At 38.7% G+C, this 22,835-nt stretch overlaps 1 protein-coding gene across 2 annotated transcripts in view; it reads left to right on the top strand.

Annotated features, from left to right (window-relative positions):
- The window catches only part of LOC136845069 (fibroblast growth factor receptor-like 1), a 599,462-nt gene that overhangs the window by 569,575 nt on the left and 7,052 nt on the right, over positions 1-22,835 (top strand). For both annotated transcript variants that reach the window (XM_067114891.1, XM_067114892.1), the window contains 5 exons: positions 9,330-9,394; positions 11,307-11,411; positions 15,914-16,076; positions 16,513-16,634; positions 16,855-16,995. In XM_067114891.1, the coding sequence (XP_066970992.1) occupies positions 9,330-9,394; positions 11,307-11,411; positions 15,914-16,076; positions 16,513-16,634; positions 16,855-16,995 (596 nt within the window). The remainder of the gene's footprint in view (positions 1-9,329; positions 9,395-11,306; positions 11,412-15,913; positions 16,077-16,512; positions 16,635-16,854; positions 16,996-22,835) is intronic.

Below are 22,835 nucleotides of genomic sequence, written 5' to 3'. Positions count from 1 at the left end.
CATGGTTTTGTAATTACGAATTCTCTCTCTCGAGTTGCAAGAGAGAATTGGATTTTTTTTTTCCATGCCCTTTTGTCTTCTGTGTTGCAGAGTTGGGAAGAGCAACAGTGTGCATTGCATACGTTGTTGCAAATGTTGCAGGAAGAGAAGGAGGCTTCTAGCGTTACCGACTTGTATTCTGTTTCTGAGTTTTTGTATTTTTTTTTATTCCGACTTTACTTAAAGTTGGTTGTTTCCTCTTGAATATTTGGTTTAATACGCAATGGTGTTTTTTTTTTTTACTTCGTTTTTGTGAGAACTTAGGATTTGTGTGTTGAAGCTCGTAGGTTTTATGTGATTATAAATTCTTTATAAGAGTTTTTTTCTGATATTTGTTAATGTTTGTTTCATCTTGAATATTTGGTTTTAATACGTAAAGGCAGTTTTTTCTGATTAAACTTCGGTTTTATGAGAACGTACGATTTTTATATTGAAACTCCAAGTTTTTTGTGATTGTAATTTTTTTTAATGTTTCCTCTTGAATATTTGCTTTAATATGCAAAAGTAGCTTTTTCCCCTTATGAAACTTCGATTTTTGGGAACTTACGATTTTCACATTGAAGCTGTCAAGTTATACTTTTTACTATAAATTAGTTATAATGAAACTGACCTCGGTATTAATCCATTTTGATAAACAGGTGAAAGCGTTTAGTGAACGTTTTTCATTTCTTCAACTTTGTGACACGAACTGGTTTTTGAAAAAAAAAAATAAACTTGGCTGACGACACAACAAATTATTTATTGTAATTTCATATAATGAGGCACCTTACATTGTCCATAGAGAAACTTAACTTAAATAATCATAGTTGAAACACTATTTGGTTTTACAGTAACTCTTTTTAAGTGATTTTGAGATGATCACAGTTCGGTTCTTGAGAACCTGGTTACGAAACCGTTGAAGGAAGAAATTGATTTTGCATTCTGTAAGAATCTGGGGGATTGCGATGATGATGATGATGATGATGAGAGAGAGAGAGAGAGAGAGAGAGAGAGAGAGAGAGAGAGAGAGAAGAGAGGAGAGAGAATGAAGATGATAGGAAGAAGAAAGAAATGAAGAAAGAGAGAGAGAGAGAGAGAGAGAGAGAGAAGGGAGGAAGAAAGAGAGAGAGAGAAGAAGGAAGGAAGAGAGAGAGAGAGAGAGAGAGAGAGAGAGAAAGGGAGGGATACTTAGGATAATTCCCTTGTTAAGGAATAGGGACACCAAGAAACGCCGGGGTGGGGGTTTTGGGGGGGTGTTCCTTATTTCGTAGAGGGGGAGGGGGGCCTGGGTGTAGCCCTGAACCGAGTGGAGGAGGAGGAGGCAACATGTCCCTTTTGACTTGCTTGGGCAGGAAGCATTGTAAAAGTTTTAGGTGAATTAACAGAGTCCTTTGTGTTAGCATGGCAGTGTGGAAGGGGGAAAATGACGTTGATGTGGACGGGGAGGGGGGGAATGGGATGGTCTCCCACCCCTCCCTTCTCCCTCCCCCTCCCCCCAACACACAAACTACTATCCCCTAGTAGTCGACCATCTTGGAGACTCCTGAAAAGTGGATGGTCCATGACTTTGTATTAAATCGAAACTGAATTTAATTCTACAATATTTTTTTATTATTGATTCTACAGTATTTTATAACTTTTATAATTTTATAACCGTTACTTCTTTCGAATGAACACCATAATATTCTTTGGGAGCTTGAATTTCAAGTCAGTGGCCCCTTTGGTGGGCTTGTTCCACATGAATAGAGGTCATTTTCTGAATAATAATAATAATAATAATAATAATAATAATAATCTGTAACTTATTTCAAATGAACACCATAATATTCTTTGGAAGCTTGAATTTCAAGTCATTGGCCCCAGATTTGGTGGGCTTGTGCCATATGAATAGGGTTCATCTTCTGAATAATAATAATAATAATAATAATAATAATAATAATAATAATAATAGTAATATTAAAGTATGACATTGTGTTTTAATTTTGCTTTCACGTTCTTACCATATATTTAAAAAAAACTACGCTTATTTTTAGATATTCCATTATCAGGAGCAAGTTGGGGATTAGCTTCACGAGTCACGAAAAATTTGGTCCAGTAGATCTCGACAAAAAAATTACATAAACCGTATATAATCTTCCAAACACGTTATTGACATTTATTCGTAGCTTTATATTCAAAGAAAATAATATTCCTTAGGTATAAGTGAAGTGAGCTGGCGCTGTGAGATTTTGCAATCACTGTCGTTAAAATATTAGATTTAAAATATGACTATTTATCACATCACCGTGATTCATATATATACAAACGTCCTTTAATATCCAATTCACTCTACCTCGGAAGTAATATATTTTCATATATACCGAAGGGGAATTTTTAGGTGATAATAAGTCCACCGTCCCGTGGGATCGAACCAGCGACGGACGGGGGGAATCAGGACTATACACACTAACCAGTCGGCCACAAGAGATATATATATTTTATTTTTTTTTTTTTTTTTTTTTTTTTTTTTTTTTTTGCTCAATTGCTTAGATGGTTGAAATGTCCACTGAGAGTTGTGTAGAGAATTTTTTCCTTCCCATTAAAGGGAATTATCGCCTTTCAGATGAAAGGGCATGTTTTTGAAAAGGCAGTTTTTTTTTATTTTAATCGTATATCTTATCAGTTTTGCAAAAAGAATTCACGAGGCCTTGTAGAATATTGTAGCTTGTCTCTCTCTCTCTCTCTCTCTATATATATATATATATATATATATATATATATATATATATATATATATATATATATATATATATATATATATATATATATATATATATAGTTTGTTTAGTAGAGCGGTACGCAATCGACTTGGTTTTTCGCGTATATGAAGTCGGGAATGCCTTGCCGTCCGCCTCCCCGATTCATAAAACATCCCCACTTTGGAAAGGCGACCAGGCGGTTTTTATTTTTTTTCTGTTCTACTTAATAGAGGCATTTATGTATTCATATACGTGTAGGATCTTCATTTTCGTTATACCTCAGTATCCTACACCATAACTCCCCCTAGCTGCAACCTCTTTCGTTCCTTTTACTGTACCTCCATTCACATTCTCTTTCGTCCATCTTGAGTGGTTTTCCTCCTGTTACACCTCTCAAACCTCTTACTCTCAATTTCCTTTCCAGCGTTGAATGACCCCATAGGACCCAGTGCTTGGCCTGTGGCCTGAGCTCTATATTCCATTCCATTCCCATACGAAAGGGGGCGTAACCGAGTCTATAAATGGTATATTTTATGGTCCTGGCAGAAGTAAAATTCCCCGCTAGTTATGGAGGAGTTGGGGAACTCGAGATAAAAAAGAAATTCCCTAATAGTTTGTTTGGGGGGAGGACGAATCTTTTTCAAGTTGGAATACGGCCGCATAAGACCAATAAAAGCAAGGCTGTGATTTCCTTTCAACGGTTTATGGATTTTCCATTTTTTATATTTTATTTTATTTTATTTTATTTTATTTTATTTTATTTTCGTCCCAGGTATTTCCAGTGACATGTAGGGCTTTCGTGAGGGTGGAGGTGCTTTTGCAAAGGTGCGCGGGCCCTCACCTCTCCTTTTCCCGTAGGGGGTTTAGTGCCGTCGGTGCACCTCATGCGTTACACTGTAGGCATTCCTTACGGCTCTTTGCAGCGTCCCTTCGGCCCCTAGCTGCGACCCCTCATGCCATTTATTGTACCTCCATTCATATTCTCTTTCTTCCATCGTACTTTCCTCAACCCTCTCTAACAGTTGTTTCATAGTGCGAGGTTTTTCTCCTGCCACGCCTTTAAAACCTTTCAGCGCTGAGGGACCTCAAGATGGGTCCCAGCGCTTGACCTTTGGCCGAAATTTCATATTCCATTCATATTCCTCACCTGTCTTAGCTTTGGTATTGCTCGGGCAAGGAAAGCGTTCTTGCGTATTTCGTTTCTGCGTATTTTGTCGCCATACTTGATATGATGGTACGGAGTCTTACCACTGGGAAAGTTTCGTCTTGAATGCTGTGTGGATGTTCTCGTGCGCGCGCGCCTGTGTGTGTGTGTGTGTGTGTGTGTGTGTGTGTGTGTGTGCATGTGTCTTTCAGATGGCAGTATAGTTAGTGTTTCAATAAAAACAACGTACGGGATTATAAGGAATATAATCCAATTTTTTTTGCACTGCCACGATTTATTTTTCTTCCAGAATTGTTAGAAGGATTAAGGCAGGAATAACTGGCTATTTTAAGTCTAGTTCAATGAGAGAGAGAGAGAGAGAGAGAGAGAGAGAGACAGACAGAGAGAGAGAGAGAGAGAATATGCTTCGGTAGCCCTATGAGAACTCAGTAGTCTGGTTAAACTGTTTTAGTAATAATAATAATAATAATAATAATAATAATAATAATAATAATAATAATAAAAGAACACACACACAGAATGCTTATGTTAACTTTAAAGCAGAGAGAGAGAGAGAGAGAGAGAGAGAGAGAGAGAGAGAGAAAAGGGTCCAATCGCCGAAAAAAGCTAGTCTTGCACGTAAAGCACCGTCCTAATCACTTTATTCCTCTCCATTGCTCCAAAGCAATTTTCCAAAAATAGCGCAAATTATTTAATGTTATGAAAAGCATTCCGACTGCTGTATTGAACCCCAGAGCGACGACTACGACGGACGGACGGGAACACTGAAGAAAAAAAGGAAAAAAAAAAGGAAAAACATAATCAAATTCTCCCCCCGGAAATCATGAGCGTAGTAATAGGCCGTTCATAAATGCATTTACCGCAGTCAAAAAACGGCTGTGGGATTATTTAATCGGGCGTTGCACGAATCGTAGGCGCGTTCATTAAAACCCGCACAGAGAGAGAGAGAGTGAGGGGGAGAGGGAGAAAAAATTACGCCTGGAATGTAATAGATTGGGCGGTGGGAATGTTGTTGTGATTGTGGTTGTTGCTTGTTGATCTCTGAGTTTACAAAATATGGTGGAACGGAATATCTTCCTGCCATGTATTCGCCTAACACTGGTCCCCGTAGGGCCGTAGTGTCGTCAGTGCACCTCACTCGGTGCACTGTAGGCATTACTTAATAAGGTTCTTAGCAGCGTCCTTCCTTAGGCCCCTAGCTGCAACCCCTCTCATTCCTTTTACTGCACCTCCTATTCTCTTTCTCCCGTCTTCTCCCTGACGATTGTTTAATTGTGCAACTGCAAAAGGTTTTCCTTTTCTTTTAAGCCTCCTTTTCTCTCAATTTACCTTTCAGTGTTGAATGACATCAGGTCCCAGCGCTTGGCTTTTGACCTAAATCTTTTATTCCAATTCAAAAGATGAACTTAATTTTAATTTTTCACTTATAACACCTTTTACTCACAAGTACTGACGCTAATGCTCTATAGTACTTCACAAATTCCCGATGGTTAGGTTATTACAAGCGCCTAGCCGGGTCTCTACTCATCAGTAATTAGATTAACACTTTATAAAAGTTCCTCAACCCTCAGGTGAAACCCTCAGGTGAAACCCTCAGGTGAACGTAACTTAAGTTGAAATCCAAATTTTAGAATGAAGTGAAGAAACCATCCATCGGCGATCAAATTCGAAAGTGGGGACGGGGTCTTTGGGGCTGAAAGGTCGAAAAAGACCCTGGTGTATGGAATGACAGCCTAAATTTAATCATATCAATTAAAAGGTCAACCATCTTGATGTTACTTGTATTTGTGATTTAGCCGGACAGATGTAGGCATAGAAATTAGAAAGGTCAGTAGAAAGTTCCCATTTTTCAGAGTAGATTTAGGTACAGCATATGAAAGAGGACAAAAGTCAATAGTCAGCTCATTTTTCAGAAAAGACAATGTAAGTAGTCAGTTCATTTTTCAGAAAAGACAAAGTAAATAGTCAGTTCATTTTTCAGAAAAGACAAAGTAAATGGTCAGTTCATTTTTCAGAAAAGACAAAGTAAATGGTCAGTTCATTTTTCAGAAAAGACAAAGTAAATGGTCAGATTTTTCAGGCACAGAAAAGACATGTTTTTCAGAAAAGCCAACTGAAAAGAAAACCCCAAGGTAGACAGTTTGTGAATGAAGTCCATTAAAAGCTCTGCAACGATTCCGATTCATGTTGCCCAGTGGCGTCTGAAGAGTAAATGTTATGGGGACATTGTGGCTGACGAGAGAACGTCATTAAAATTGTGTATTTTTCCGAATTCATATCTTCTTTCCTTCCTTCCCGACTGAGGACTCTCCCTTCCTTCCTCGCATCACGGAAGCAGCTGTTGATCTCGTGCATCTTTTTTTCCACTCCTCTTTTTTTTCCTCGTTTTTTCCTCGATCGTTAATCATAGGACGGAGGTGATTTTGTCGTGCGTGATTTGAGGCGTTAATTGATTTTTTTTTTCTCTGATGTCCCGGGCTAATTAATGCATTATTTTGAGAAGCTTTCGCCCTCATATTTATTTCGTCTGGTTCGAAGATTCCCAATTTTTTTTTTTTTATCTTTTCCATTTTTTTTTTACTTTGCGCGGCTGAATGGCTCTCTCTCTCTCTCTCTCTCTCTCTCTCTCTCTCTCTCTCTCTCTCTCTCTCTCTCTCTCTCTCTCTCTCTCCTCGGCATCGAGAGGAAAAAATGTAAAAATCAGGAACAGAAAGGCAAATTGGGATATTTAAAATATTTCTCTTAATCGATGAAGAAATCAGATTTTGTGAATTCAGTGCTTTCTGATGAGGAGAGCCCGGGGGTAGTTTTTTTTTTAATATCCCCCCTTTTTTTTCCTGGTTCCCCGTTGTTTTCGATAGGAGCCCACTGTTTTTATTCTGAAAAATGGTGCCTTTCTCTCCTCATCTGTAAAATTGTTTATACGTTGAAATCTGTTAGGAATATTTGGCGTTGAATTCCTCCATTTTTTTTTTTTTTTTAACCGAATTGTTTTTGACATGGCTTTTATATTCTGCTTTGGCAGAACAAATGCTTAGAATTTATACCAAGTTTTGAAGTAGGGTTTTGTTATTTGTACGTTATCTTATGTATATGAGCCTCTCTAGTAATTTTTTGAGAAAATTACAAAAAATTTTTCTTGAAAAAAATGACCATTCAAACAAATGAATTTTCTTGAAAAAATTACCATTCGAAAAAGTCTTTCTTGAAAAAATATGAATGATTGTTTTTTCAAAAAAATAATTTGAAAAAAATTACCATTCAAAAAATTAATTTTCTTGAAAATAATATATTTTTGAAGTAATTTTTTCGAAAAAAATTAATTTGAAAAAATTGCGATTAAAAAAGTAATTTTCTTGAAAAAATTACTTTTTTGAATGGTAATTTTTTTCAAAAAAATTAATTTGAAAAAATGACCATTCAAAAAAATTATCTTTCTTGAAAAAAATAATTTTTTTGAATGATTATTTTTCAAAAAAATTAATTTGAAAAAAATGACCATTCAAAAAATTATCTTTCTTGAAAAAGATTAATTTATTTGAATGATCGTTTTTTCAAAAAAATTAATTTGAAAAAATGACAATTCAAAAAAATTAATTTTCTTGAAAAAAAAGTTACTTTTTTTTTTACTAACGCCACTGTAACGTGAATACTCTTGAGGACTTGACATAGCCTACATTGCCATCCTACAAGCAACTGCTTTCCCTTCGTCTTTGATTCTTCCCCCATCTCCTTCCTCTCCCCCCCCCCCAACAATCCTATATCCACCTTCCTCTTCCAATCCTTCTTCTGTCCCTTCTGAAAAGGGACTCTAGGATCTGTTTGTCATAGGAAAGAGAGAGAGAACAAATTATTGTTGTCCTTCCTCCTCCTCCTCCTCCTCCTCCTCCTCCTCCTCCTCCTCCTCCTCCTCCTCCTCCTCCTCCTCCTCCTCCTCCTCCTCCTCCTGCAAGGCGTCCAAATACGGCCTTGATTTTTTAATATCTAGGACCGTACGAAAGTTTAGGGAAGTGATTGTAAGGGGAGGGGGTAGAGGAGTGGAGGGTGGTAGGAAGGAGGTGGGGGCGGCTGTAGGTCGAGTAAAAAAAGGGTATTGAATCCCACAGTGTCGGTGCTTAGGATATATCATTTTCATATTTGTTTCATTTAACTGAGATGCTGGGTCGCATATAGTGTGTAGGGGGGAAAATAGAAATCACTAGGTTAAATTGACGTATATGGAAGGTTTATATAATCCCATTACAGTTAGATCTTTTTCATTATGTCGTAGATATATCAAAAGGACTGGGAGAGTTTTCTCCCATTCATGTTATTCGGTTAACAAGCAAAAGTCAGTTCACCAGAAGAGTAGTGGCCAGTGTATATAGTGTTTGATTTAGTGCCTCGCCTAACTCTGAAACTAGTCCAGAAAACCCACTTGGTCTTATTTGAAGACGAAATTTGTCAAAAAGCGAATCACAACAGCAGCAGTATATTCCACCTTGGGCGGCTTCCGTCGAAGATGGGAGGCAGGAAGTAAGGAGCAGATGGATTGCGAGAGAAGCTGTGTGAATATGTACTCCATACCAGCATCACTCATTTACATTATTCATTAACTCCTCCTCCTCCTCCTCTTCATTCCTTTTCGAGGGTTAAATGGCTGAGAGTAAGAGAGAGAGAGGCGATGCAGTGTTTCTTACAGTCTTGATCTGTTCAGTTTTACCGAGAGAGAGAGAGAGAGAGAGAGAGAGAGAGAGAGAGAGAGAGAGAGAGAGAGAGATTTGTAATGTTTCCCCGAAGGTAGAGAGAATGTTGAATTCCAGAGAGAGAGAGAGAGAGGAGGGGTGGGGAAGGTTTTGTTTTTTTCCCGAAGATGGGGAATGTTAGTTTCCAGAGAGAGAGAGAGAGAGAGAGAGAGAGAGAGAGAGAGAGAGAGACTGTGTCAGCGTAGGCATGAAATACTTGGCCATTTGTAGCTGACGCGTTGGTCTGGCTAATGAACAAACATGGCTTGTGCCAGCAAGTATACTCATGTAGATATATTTGTACATGTAAGTTATTTATTTTTTAATTATAGGCAGACTGTACACGAATAAACGTTACCTTAACAATGGATTACCGTACTTGGTCGCCAAGGATTTTGTTTTTATCCCTTTATCTATATAGCAGCTCTTAAAATTATGTGAATGATGCAATGTTTTGTGTATGGCTTCCGTAAAGTTTGTATGTGTATGTGTGTATGTATGTTTGTATGTATAGATTTAAGTTGCAAGACAGGCCTAATTAGTCCCCAGATATTCTCTAAAGAATAGTGAAAATGAAGATGATTTTTCCCGACATTAAAATACATTTTAAACACGCGCGAACGTTGTAATTCATTAATATCGTTTATTTCCTGATATTTATCAAACTTTTATTCCTATTTGCAGATCCGTTATCGGCGTCTTCTTCCTCTTCGTCAATCCCCGGTGGGTTAGCCCCCGAATTCACCCAGGTAAGTTTATTAGATAAGTCAGGTGAGCGTGGACTTGGTTGCAAGGGTTGACGTAACTGCGTTTTGATATATTTTGAAAAATCAATTTAAAGACAAGATGAAATTATGCTTTTCACAGCTCGAACTCCAGGTAAAGCGGCAGAGAACATTTTGCGCGTTCAAATATAATAATCGTGCATTATATCAATAAAGGGTTTGAAAAGATAGTAATTATGCTTTGTCTTGCACGGAAAATTAATTACGTGAACTTAAAGTTATTGTTTGAAAAATTATTCTAACAGCTTGTGCAAGCGGCTCAGTAATACGAAGGATTCGAAATAAGAAACTTATGCAGATTATAAAGATGAATATTAATTAGCAAGATAAAAAAAAAATCTGTTAATACGAATGACTGGACGAGAATTTAAAAAATATATATATATTTTTCAATGAAAGATTGAACGAGAATAAAACAAGAAAAACTTATTTTTATCAATGAAATATTGAATGGGCTAAAAAAAGAAGGAAAAACGTAATTTTGTCAATGAAAGATTAAACGAAAATAAAAAAGAAAAACTTATTTTTCCTGAATGAAAGATTAAACGAGAATAAAAAAAATCTTACTTTTTATCAATGAAAGATTGAAAGAACATAAATTTGTTTTATCAGTGAAAGATTGAACGAGAATAAAAAAAAGAAAACACGTATTTTTTATTAATGAAAGATTAAACTAGAATAAAAAAAAAAAGTATTTTTATCAATGAAAGATCAAACTAGAATAAAAAAAAGTATTTTTATCAATGAAAGATCAAACTAGAATAAAAAAAATTATTTTTATCAGTGAAAGATTAAACTAGAATAAAATAAGTATTTTTATCAATGAAAGATTAAACGAGAATTAAACAAAACTTTATCAATGAAAGATTAAACGAGAATGAAAAAAAGCATTTTTATCAATGAAAGATTAAACTAGAATAAAAAAGTTATTTTTATCAATGAAAGCTTGAAAGATAATTAAAAAAGAAAACTTGTTTTATCAATGATCATCGCGGTAATGCGTGAGCAAACAGCGTTGGCCGAGAAACGTCCGCGCTCAATGAAGCGAAAATAAATGCAAGCCCGATTCATTTACATAATATCATTCTGCAAAGACCAATTTTGACTTATGCTGCGATGACGAGAGAGAGAGAGAGAGAGAGAGAGAGAGAGAGAGAGAGAGAGAGAGAGAGAGAGAGAGAGAGATTCCGTCCAGAGGTCGTTTTAAGTTGATTATTCAAATGAGTGGTGTCGTGCTATGAAACGACGCCTTTGTAGGATCGAGCAGGAGTTGGTATATTTCGAATTGACGAGTGCCTGGGTTGGTTTTACCCGACGAATCGCTTCTCAGAGGCTCTCCTGTAGTAGTGGGTTACAGTGAGGCCGGCGGTTGATCTTCTGGTTATGTTGTAATCGTTCAGTTTCGCGTATGGTGCTGCTCTTTGATTTTAAGACAAGATTAGTATTACTTTTATTTTAAATGCAAAACTTGTGGATTTTGTTTTCTGACCAGAATAATTGCCAGTACATATAAGAATAAGCTTTATCAAGTTAAACCGCATTTTAGTATAGTGCTTCAAGTTTTTTTTTTCAAGCACAGCTGTGGAAATTAATACATTTAATTCATATACTATTAAATTTAATGCAGGCAGCATTACCGTCTGGTTAACGTGTAACACGAATCACATTCCATCAGAGCAGTCCATGTGGAGTTCATTACACCCAAATTTACCAGAGTGTAATTCAAATTCACGATCTTCTCTGAAACTCAGTGACAAGACAGAATTAGCATGACATTCTCCAGATCCCATCAGATTTAAATATGTAAATATATCCCACCTTACTTTAAATATGCCATAATGTCAAGGAACTTTTTTTTCCCCCTCTTACCTTACAGGTGTTGCCTCCAGCTCCGGGAATCGTTGACAAACTGCTGGGCCACAACATCAAGTTGAAATGCCAGGTCACTGGCGTTCCCGAACCCACCGTCACTTGGCTCAAGGTTGGTCCCTTTGCATTTTTATTGGAATTGGAATATAGAATGTAGGCCTGAGGCCCAGCAAGCCCTTGACCTCTGACGAAGGGGAAATTGAGAGTAAAGGGGTCTGTAAAGGTGTAGTAGGAGGAAAACCTCGCAGTTGCAATGTGAGAAAATTGTTAGGAGAGGGTTGACGAAGGTAAGGTGAAAGAAAGAGAATGTGAACGAAGGTACAGTAAAAGGAATGAAAGGGGTTGCAGCTAGGGGTCGAAGGGACGCTGCGAAGACCTTTAAGTAATGCCTACAGTGAACTGATTGCAGTAAGTTCCATGCAGTAAGTTCCCCAACGGGGTTTGCATTTTTATTGTACCTACTTTAAATCCGATGAAGCCAAAGTCAAGCCCAGGGAATCAACAGTGATTAACTGTACAAATGTGTATTGTATTAATACAATGATTTACAAATGTATGTTTTATTTATGGCAGGTAAAAAGCAACTTTTGCGTGTTTGATCAACAACCTTCTTGAGGTGAATCAGACCGCTGAAAGTACAAAATACAGGACTTTTTTTTTTTTTGTGAGGCTTACTGTGCATAGTGTTCGTATCAAGGTTGTATGGGAGAAGGAATATTTGAATCTTGTTTTTTTTTATTTCAGTTATTTTTACATACAACACCGTTTGGTATTATTTTCCATGATTATTTGACAAAAGAATAAACATAAGGGGACACTGAAATGCATATTATTATTATTATTATTATTATTATTATTATTATTATTATTATTATTATTATTATTATTATATAAGCCCAGCTTTGCAAGGCGCTTTATTTGCAATGGAAATAACCCTCCCTCCCTCTTCCACCTTCTTAAGAAGAGTACTGAGTAAAAAATACACACAGAAAGCCAATGTGGTCCTAATTCCACACCTTCAGTTTCAAGTACGAGTTTGGAACGTGTTTATTATAAATATTTAAACGTTGCAGCAGAATTTTACTCGAGCGTAAGAGAGAGAGAGAGAGAGAGAGAGAGAGAGAGAGAGAGAGAGAGAGAGAGAGAGTGAGTGAGTGAGAGTGTACATGCGCAATGTGTCTACCAGTACAGAGTACGAGTATTTAAACGAGAGAGAGTGAGTGAGTGAGTGAGAGTGAGTGTACATGCGCAATGTGTCTACCAGTATAGAGTACGAGTATTTAAACACTCACGAAAAGTGAAAAAGAATAAAAGAATTAAAAAAAAAAAACCTTGGCGAGTCTTCAATCTGCAGAATATCGCCGAGTAAAAAGAAAAAAATAATCCATTTAAACTAAAAAGAAGAAGAAAAACTGCGCTCCCCTCCTTTCGTCCCATTACGCCCATGGAAAGTGGTCTGGCAGAATCAGCATCGGCAGTAACCTGAGGACGCAACATGGCAGTATAGTACTACGTGGAAAACGAGGCGAAAACAGTTGAGCAGCGGAGGAGAGACTCTCGGCTGTAGTACAATAGTAATGAAGATGGATGGAGTATCCTCTCGTGTCACAATCCAAATGGATCACTGGCGGACGAACGAACGAAGGAACGAACTGACGCTACTACATGCAACGAACGGCGGGCCTCTCTGGGTGTTTTACATATCCTCTCTCTCTCTCTCTCTCTCTCTCTCTCTCTCTCTCTCTCTCTCTCTCTCTCAATTATTTGTCTATATAAACTTGAACTTTCACATATTTTGAATTTGGCCTCTTATTAAAGAGCTCTCTCTCTCTCTCTCTCTCTCTCTCTCTCTCTCTCTCTCTCTCTCTCTCTCTCAATTATTTGTCTATATAAACTTGAATTTTCACATATTTTGAATTTGGTCTCCTATTAAAAATCTCTCTCTCTCTCTCTCTCTCTCTCTCTCTCTCTCTCTCTCTCTCTCTCTCTCTCTCTCTCTCTCTCTCTCATTACGTGTTCATGGGGGGCTGGGGAACTGGAAAGAGCGTATTGTTTTTAACGGAGGTGCAGATGTGGCGATAGACTTCTCGGGAAACGTGAGGGTGATGGAGTGGAAAGGAAGGAGGGAGAGAAAAACGGAGAGTTTCAAAAAAGTGAATTTGGGAAGAGAGAGAGAGAGAGAAAGAGAGAGAGAGAGAGAGAGAAAATGAGTAAAGTTTTTGTTGTTGATCTTTGGTGGAGAAAAGCCCATACACTACAGACTTGTCTTCAGCATCGACACGTATTTTTGCTTGGCTTAAAATCAAGTCTTATTACTTTATTATTTGGACAAGCATTGCTATATATAGTTACGAATGGAATGGAATGGAATGTGAGTTTAGGCCGATGGCCAAGCACTGGGACCTATGAGGTCATTCAGTGCTGGAAAGAAAATTGAGAGTAGGTTGTTTGAAAGGTGTAACAGGAGGAAAACCTCAAAGCAGTTGCACTTTGAACTAATTGTTAGGAGAGGGTGGGTAGCAAGATGGAAGAAAGCTAATATGAATGGAGGTACGGTAAAAGGAACGAAAGGGGTTGCAGCTATGGGCCGAAGGGGCGGTGCGAAGACCCTTTAGTAAAGCCTACAATGCACCCTGTGAGGTGCACGGACGGCCCTACCCCCTACCGGGTATAGTTACGAATAAAAAACAAAATTATAAAATATGGTGTAAAATAATAAGTAGATGAATTTAAAGAAAAATATGGCGAATTCACAGAAGAGAACCTTAAATGAATATTATGATCTACACAAGGAAAAAGTCTCGATAGAAAAGACGAAAGCTTAAATATGATGGTTACGTGAATACTTTGTAGATATGTTTGATCTACGAAGAAGAAAATAAAGAGGAATATGTCAAGAAACCTGTTGGATGTATAAAAAGATATTTTAGACAAATATGGTCGATACGCGAAGGGGAAACTAAACGGAAAGATCAGATAAGAGGAGGGGGAAGAGGAAGAGGAGGGGAAGGAGGAAGAAGAGGAAGAGGAGAAGGAGGAGGAAGAGGAAGAAGAGGCAGAGGAGAGGGAGGAGGAGGAGGAAGAGGAAGAAGAGAAAGGAAAAGAGGAGGGGAAGGGGAAAGAAGAAGAAGAAGCGGAGGGGAGGGAGGAGGAAGAGGAGGAGGAGGAAGAAGAGAAAGAAGAAGAAGAAGCGGAGGGGAGGAAGAGGAGGAGGAGGAAGAAGAGAAAGAAGAGGAGGAGTTGGATGAAGTAGAGGAGGAGGAGGAGGAAGAGGAAGAGGAGTAGGAGGGGGAGGAGGAGGAGTGCTACTACCCACCTGTCAAGGGGTCTTCCTCCCCTTGTATTTGCAACCAACAATTTGGATGCAAATGGGATCAAGGAGGAACCTATTGGAGAATCGGAACCTTCTGCTAATGAATGTGCGTTGTCCCTCCCGTTTTTATCACCCTCCCTCTCCCGCCCCCTCCTCCTCCCCCCCCCTCTCTCTTCCTTCCTTACAAGTTTAATTTAATTTTCCACTGTGACTTATATTTTTCTTTCACCACACTTTCTTTTGTTGGAACTGGTCTTTAGACTCTGAAAATAAATTTAAATTTGTGTGTGTGTGTGTGTGTGTGTGTGTGTGTGTGTGTACACGCACACACGAGGCAGGGTGTTTTTAATATTGGTGCTAAATGTTTGTGGGTGTAGGGGTGTAGGGAGGGTGCAGTCCTGTAGATTCGTAATAATTTGCTAATCGTGTGATTTGTATGCTGCCTGTTCTTAATGCAGAGAGAGAGAGAGAGAGAGAGAGAGAGAGAGAGAGAGAGAGAGAGAGAGAGAGAGAGAGAGAGAGAGAGAAATTCCAGTGTTCTTCAGCATAAAGAAGTAGTTATCATATTAAGCAGTTTAGGTGTAACACTGACTTTCTAATGCATTTTAGTTGTTGTTATATCAAGCGCTTGAGCTCATCGAAGTAAATGATAGTATAATTATCCAGTCAAACAATCCCATACAGTGAAATGTTAATCACCTCTACAAGATCCAAATTGTTCACCTTTCATTATGCCGTGACTGTAGTATATAGTGTAAGGCAATTTATATGTGGGTGTTTGTGGTCCAATGTTCATTATGTTTATGGATAATGTAAGTCCTCTTTTCATTTATTTATGGATATTGCAAAGTCACTGCTCAATTTTTTATGGATAATGCAGAGCCAGGGTTCAATTTCCTACGGGAAAATGTATGATAGATTAGTCTGAATATTGGAGTATAAAATTTAGACCAAAGGCCAAGCAAGCACTGGGACCTGTTGTAGCCATGGGCTCTCCTTTGTGTCCGACATTTGCAAAGATCTTCTTGCCCTCCCTGGAAGAGCGAGTGCGGTGAAGTCATTCAGCCCTGAAAGGGAAATTGAGAGTAAAAACATCTTAAAAGGTGGTAACAGGAGGAAAACCTTTTTCATTTGCAGTATGAACAAATTGTTAGGGGGTGGAAAGTAAGATGGAAGAAAGAGAAAATGCATTATATATATATTTATGGGTGATGTAGAGCCAAAGTTCAATTTCTTACACGGAAAAATGTAGTGTTTTAGTCTGATGCAACATTTAATTCTGCAACTTGAAATGTTCTCAGGACGGCCAGGAACTCCACGAGGGAAAATTACGGGGTGAGTCACGTCTCACCCGCCATTATCTACAGCTGGTGGAGTTGCAGCCTCAGGATGCCGGGATCTACACATGTGCTGCTGTCAATCCTCTTGGGGTGGTCACTGCAAACTGGACTGTGCAAGTTATAGGTAAGGTGATCTGACTGATTGCAGCAAGGGGCGTCACTCACCTTGGTTTGAAAAATCATTCTAATGCCTTAAATACATTGTGCTTTCATTGGGAGTCTCAAATACAGTACTGTCCATAATGAATAGTTCCTTTTTCCTTCTTTTTCCTCCTCTCCTCTGTTTGTATTTCCCTTTGCCTTCAGTTATTTCTTTCGAATGAACGCCGTAATATTCTTTGGAAGCTTGAATTTTAAGTCGGTGGCCCCTTTGGTGGGCTTGTACCGTATGATTAGGGTTCATATTCTGAATAATAATAATAAAAATAATAATTGTTTTACAGAATATTTTAGTAAAGCAGATAAAGAACATTGTGAGTGGTTTGTTACTTTTTGTAGTTTTGGTGGATCTGTTTTTTGTGATTTTGGATTTTTTTTCATGTCCAATTTTTCTTCTTTAGATCAACCTCGCCCAAAGGAGCCAGAATTTTACCCCCAGGATCCACAAAACACAACAGTTGTAGCAGGAGAACCAGCGACTCTTCAGTGCCGTGGCAGCTCAGAAGTTGCCCCACATATAAAGGTAAGTATTTTGGTAATCCTTGAATTCATTATTAGTATGAATACAGTATGCGTTATACTGTGCTTGATATCAGAGTACAGTAAGTGCAAACAAAGTTTACTCACTGGTATTCAGTTTTAGGGTACAATGACATTTTTGAGAAAAGATGTTTATTACAAAGAAGTGCATCAAGCAACACTTGAGAGATTCACTTTAGACATTTTAAAATTTTGCCTTGCAGTGGCTACGTCGATTGGAAGATGGTTCTGTTGAAGCTGACCACATCCCAGAGAACGAAACGCTAAATTGGAAGGGCCACCGTTATGTTGTTTTGCAAGCAACTCAAGTTCTGACTCCAGGGGATGGATCGTTCTACACCAAGGTAATTTCCTCAAAATACTAATCTTATACAAATTAGCTTGATAAATGTCTTGAGAAAAGTTGGTAGGATATTTTTCAGCACTAAGCTGTTTTCAAAGGAAAGAAAAACAATGCTTACTGCCACATTAATACTTATCAAATCCAGAATTATAGAGAACCCCTGTTCAGTAGTTTCCAAAGCATTATCTGCTTTATTAACCTGCACATCTCATCGAGGAGTGTCAAAGGCCTCTACAGTTTAAACACACACACATTGTGCCATTCACCTTTTATTTTGCATATGCTCTCTTGCTTCCTGGCTGTTGAGGACCTTTGTTCCAGTACTACTTTCACACCATCTAAGCATTTTCAAAGTCTGTAAAGTCTTTTCCCTCCTCCTTCCTCCAGACACTTTTGAATCATACATTCCCACCTATCACCCTCATTTCATACTACATGACTGAACCACCTCAAAACACCGTGATCCATCATTTCACCTTTGCTAACCTTTTCACCTGTCCTCAACCTTTTAACCCATACCATGTACACTACTCAGTTTATTACTATAGCTTTGACCTTTTGTCTTGCATTTGTATTCAACACCCACTGTTCTATCCCTCAAAAGGTGAGTTAACTCAACAATGCCGTCATAAATTCCAACCATGGATGCTATAGAGACTCCAAATTTCATTCCACTGTTTTGCACACATGCTGCCTTTCTTGCTTCAACTATTCTGTGACAATCTTCTTCTCGCATCCTACCCTCCTCTGATGTAATTACTCCTAAAAACCCATATAAATCAACTTTTTTATTGCTCCAACTTCTTGGCTTCCATCCACCCCAACAACCCTATTCTTGTTGACATTTACTCTCAACTTTCCCTTCTTGTAAACACTTCATTATCCCCAGTCATTACTGTATCATCCACAAACATGAGTAAATCCATGCTTCATTCACAACCCACTTTTCCCCCACAACTTTGCCAATGACAACCTCTTCCTAATTGCATCACTCCATCTATAAAGATATTAAAACAGTTCTGGAGGCACAACTCACATTGTCTTGTCATTGTTTTAGCCAAACCAGCCTGTTGAAGATTTTATTGCAGCTCCTTATAAGAGCTCTTCCACCTTATGATGTCAAACACATCTAGTCCAGGTTTTTTTTTACCAGGAAGTACTGTAATTTACTTTTGATGTCATTTGTGGATGAATATAGGCTGCTTTTACCTATTATCTTAGTTTTAGCCATTCCATATATTTGCAACTGAGGCAGTGTTCATTTAACAGCAGAACCAAAACATAAGAGGAAGCAAATCCACAGCATATTGAAAAGCAAGAGACTCAGTTAAAGAAAACCTGCAGTCATCCATAAAGGTGTAAGAAAAAATACTTCCTTTTAACAAATCTGGATGGTATTTATTTAATATCAGACAGGGGAATGTCATGGTTACAATAAATAAACCCCAATATTGAGAGGCCAATAACTGAACACAGCAAAAATTTTATAAAGTACATACATTTTTAACACTACAAAATGTAAGCAGGAGTTTTTGACATAAACTACTATGTGAATATAAAGAACTTAATTTCTAAAATGCTTAAATTATGACTGCTAGATAGTCGAAGACTATGTAAATTTAAAGTTTCTATAGAATAAATATTTTTATACAAACCCATCAGTCATACTGAGAACTCAATTCATCTGTCATAATGAGATATAGAATGCAGGCTGAGAGCAACGCTAACGTTTGCACCATAGACTCATCAGTGACACTCAGACTTCAAAACTTGTTCTCCAGGGGTACTTAGGGAACACCCAGAGGGTAAAGTAAGAAGTTTGTATTTGGCAAGTTGTTACAAAAATGAATTAACCATCCTGGTGATATTTAGAGGTGCCTAATCCATGTAGACACCCCAGGATTATGTATGTAATCAACAGATAGGTTTGCTTAAAAGCAAATGGGTGTTACAAACTAATACACACACAAACAAAGCCACTCCAACATCTTCTAAAAACATAACAGACACCTCACACATCTCGACTGTCGATCTAACCGCGCAACGACTTCTCGCTGCTGGGAGAAAAGGGCGCTGGTATCTGGTACAATACATGTACATACACTATTGGGGTCTAAGCGATGACAGGCAGGGCAGCTGATCGAGACTACAAAGTCTACTCCAAAGCCAAATCAAAGTCCTTCAAGAGAAAGCATCGTGCTTACCCCATACAAATGGGAAAAAAGCACGTTAAAAGAATAATCATCCTGGAAGACTCAGATCTCCTATTGATGTATAGGAAGTGAGATAGGGGAGGTTAGAAGAGAGAGGAATGCCATACAGCATCTACTCTTGAAGATAACACTTCACCTGCCATTAGACATGGCAGGTGAAAGTTACCTTTGGCATCACATCTGCGGTAATGGGTAGTAAACAAGGAAAAGAGTTAGCACTGAGCATGATGAAATTTGATGTTTTCCAAAGCTAGGAAAGTTGAGGGTCTTTCTTACCAGACTAGCTTGGCTCTCTCTGCATAAAGCTGGAGGATGACCTGCCAAGCCCAAAAGATACTGCCTTGAAGAAAGGCTTTCTCATTTGGCCTGTAGATAGGAACAGTCTGGAGTGGTCATATCTAAGTTGCTTAATTCACATAAATAGCTTTGAGTGGGTCTCTCTAGACCAAGTAGATACAGTATCTTACAGATCCTTGATTACAGATAAGGTCAGAATGGCTGTCAGAGTCTCGGTGACACAATCCAGAATGAAAAAATATAGGTCTACGTTAACATTGCCTCGGGTGTGAATGACCCTTATGGATTGTGCACACAGCTCGTAACCCATCTAGGACAATGTAAAGGCTACAGAAATGCTGCTCCATATTACATTTTGTAAGGAATGATTACTGAAGTATCATGAAGTAGTTCATATGGCGCTCCACCCAGCTTATGTAGCAGTGGAGGAGAGTTTCACTTAGGCAGCAGAATCATTCTCCAGGGTAGTTATTTCTTGAAATGGTGTACAGTAATAGATTCCTGAGGTCCCTGGAATCGGTCATTTTGATGCTTTCCAGGTCCAACAGCTGTGAGACAGACAGCAGCTCTTGCATCCCTTGATTGTGGAGATTTGACAGTTTTTCCTAATGATGCAGACAAAGAAATCACAAATCATGGGACTAGCAAGCTGATTGGGATAATACACATTTTCAGTGAGAGAACAGCCATGGGCTGATTAGGGTCTCTGGCAGCACCTCTAACTATCCAGGGCTTTACATCTGCTCGATGTACACTGTTACGACAGTGAGTGTGAGGTAGAGGAACTTCACTACTTGCATACGTTCAGGAGTGGTTCATCTTCTGTTCAGCAGTTGAAGTCTCCTTCAGTCAGTGTGGTTGTTGCAGGCTGAAAATCAGACTCAGTTCCATACTGTGGAGAAGGCAGCTCATTTTTAAATTGCTTGGCTGTGTCCTTATCATCAGAATTTGAATAAGTGGATATGTCATGGGATTGACTAACCCCTTGTGGACGGGTAACATACATATATGTTTACATATAGCTTTGTGGTGGAGTCTGGGAAACAAGAATTTTGCTTGAAAAGTGCTCAGATCACTTCCATGGGCCATAAATGAATTATGGCAACTCTTATCCCAACTCTAGCTAGTCGGTAAAGCAGAGAGGAATCAGTTTGCCTTGAGATGTCATAGGGGAATGTTGTCCAAAATTCCCATCCAATGATGTCTTGTAAATATTTTATAATAAATATACTCGGAATTTATTACTGCTTTTAGTTCTTATCTGTTATGATACTGTGTGAGCTGTAATTATAATTTTACAAAGTAAAAAAACAGAAAAAACTCTTGTAACTTGGTAAAATGAGCATATTTTCGCGACTGTATTTTGGAAAAGAGGCACCGCACCGAGCTGGAAATATTCACTTTCAGCTTCCCCTGGAAGGTACAGAAAAATTTTAGAATATTTTTTCTTATACCATGTGCATGTGCATATCTTCCTCTTTCCATTGATAAGTTTTTTTTTAATTGGGCCATCCTTAAATTTAGCCCGGTCTAGGGTTGTGGTTAATATATATTTAGCCCTGACTGTGAGGGTTAAGGTCTGGTATGGCTAGATGGAGTTACAGAAGTTGACATGGACTGTGAGGGCTTCTTGGGTCATGAGTTGCTATCTGTTGTGACAGACCAGATTGGAGAAAAAACTGCCTTCCCTTGTAATGACTGCATATGGCTGCCAAACTCGAAGATGAAGCAACAACACAGGAAGAGAGCAAGCAGGATTTCTGTGGGCAAATATATTCTCTAAGGTTGTCACATTTTAACACAGGCACTGTTCTGTAGTAAAGTCTTCTTGACAACACTACTTGTGTAGACAAAAATGGTATAGCCATCAAAGAATTTGACTTGCCAATATTTTCCACCTTGCAGAAACTATGGCTGTCATGAAAATCAAAGACCTGCAAGATTGCTTCTGAGTGGTAAAGAGAATGATTCGAGTGAATAGAGTGGCCTGCTCTATAATGATCACTTTTTCTGAATAACCCCTCTTTAAAAATATTGTTTCAGAAAGGCATGTACTTGGGTATGAACTACCACCAAAGTATGACCTTTGGAGGAAGGTGAACCTTGGCGGCTGGAGCTCAGTAGTAGGTAGTAAATGAGGTGCAATGGGGGTGCTACTACAACACCAAAATCACAGGTGGCAACACGGTGGCAGTCAAGGTGGTGCCAGTGGTTGCAGGAATTGCCTATGCAGCAAGAGACATCATGAAAGGTGACAGTTGCAGGTATGGATGCAGTAAAGACAGCAGGCAGGGTCTAGAATAACACATGCGATGCAACCTGCATATTTGGACAAACAGGCACCTTGGCAAAGTAACAGCAGTATGTACCACTGATGTGACAGGCACAGCGAGTGCAGCAATTGTCATGACAGCTGGAGTAGCAGGAACCACTGACACAACAGGCCAAGCAGGAATATCAGGTGCAGCAGAAACATTTATAGGAGGAGCAACTACCAATACAGTAGGAGTAGCAACTGCTGCCATAGCAGATGAGGTGGGAACTAGTACACTAGTGAAAAACCACGTCGGGGATGGCTGGCACAAAAGTCATAGCGGAGTTAGCAACTACTGGCAGAGCAGGAACAGCAGTAGTCACAAAAGTCATGGTCAAGCAATGACCTGATGGTGGTGGTCCTGAGTAACTCCATTGATAGAAGAAAAAAATTTTTTTCTGAAGCTGTGAAAGTTCCCCTTCCTGGGGACATAAACATTTGAAAAAGCGATGGTCTGGCTAGGAGGAAATGGTACAGGAAGACCAGGAACTGGGCTGGCATATGTGGGAACAAAAGTCAAAGTAGGAAGTTCAGTCATCAGACAGAGTAGGTGCAGTGAAGGGTAGGATCCAGAAGCAGACCATAACAAAGACAACCAACAAAGAGGAAATGGAAGCTTTGGCAGTAAATTCACTCTTAATACCCCCATAGAATCTTCTCCTCTCTTCATAATACTGGCCAGGTAACCAATCTCCGTAAGTCTTGCAGGTGCGACAAAGCAGGCATGAAGATACAACAGTCCATCCAGGAAGACCTTGACATGTTTGCAAAGGCATATTTACAAACTGTGAGTGAATGCACTCAAAAAAAAAAAGAATAAATAAAATGCAATAAAATATTCATAATACTAATTCACCAAAAAATCCACTGCACAGTACAATAAACAGGCTGCGTAATCACAGAATACACATACAGAATGCCCACAAAGTACAGTGATACTTTTTCCATTGCTGTCTTAAGGGGCACTGTGCTTAACCTAGTGACCAAATCCACAAGAGTTGGCTGACCAGTATAATG

This window comes from Macrobrachium rosenbergii, chromosome 13, assembly GCF_040412425.1.
Source record: "Macrobrachium rosenbergii isolate ZJJX-2024 chromosome 13, ASM4041242v1, whole genome shotgun sequence".
NCBI lineage: Eukaryota > Metazoa > Arthropoda > Malacostraca > Decapoda > Palaemonidae > Macrobrachium > Macrobrachium rosenbergii.
This window is presented reverse-complemented; position numbering and strand designations above follow the sequence as displayed.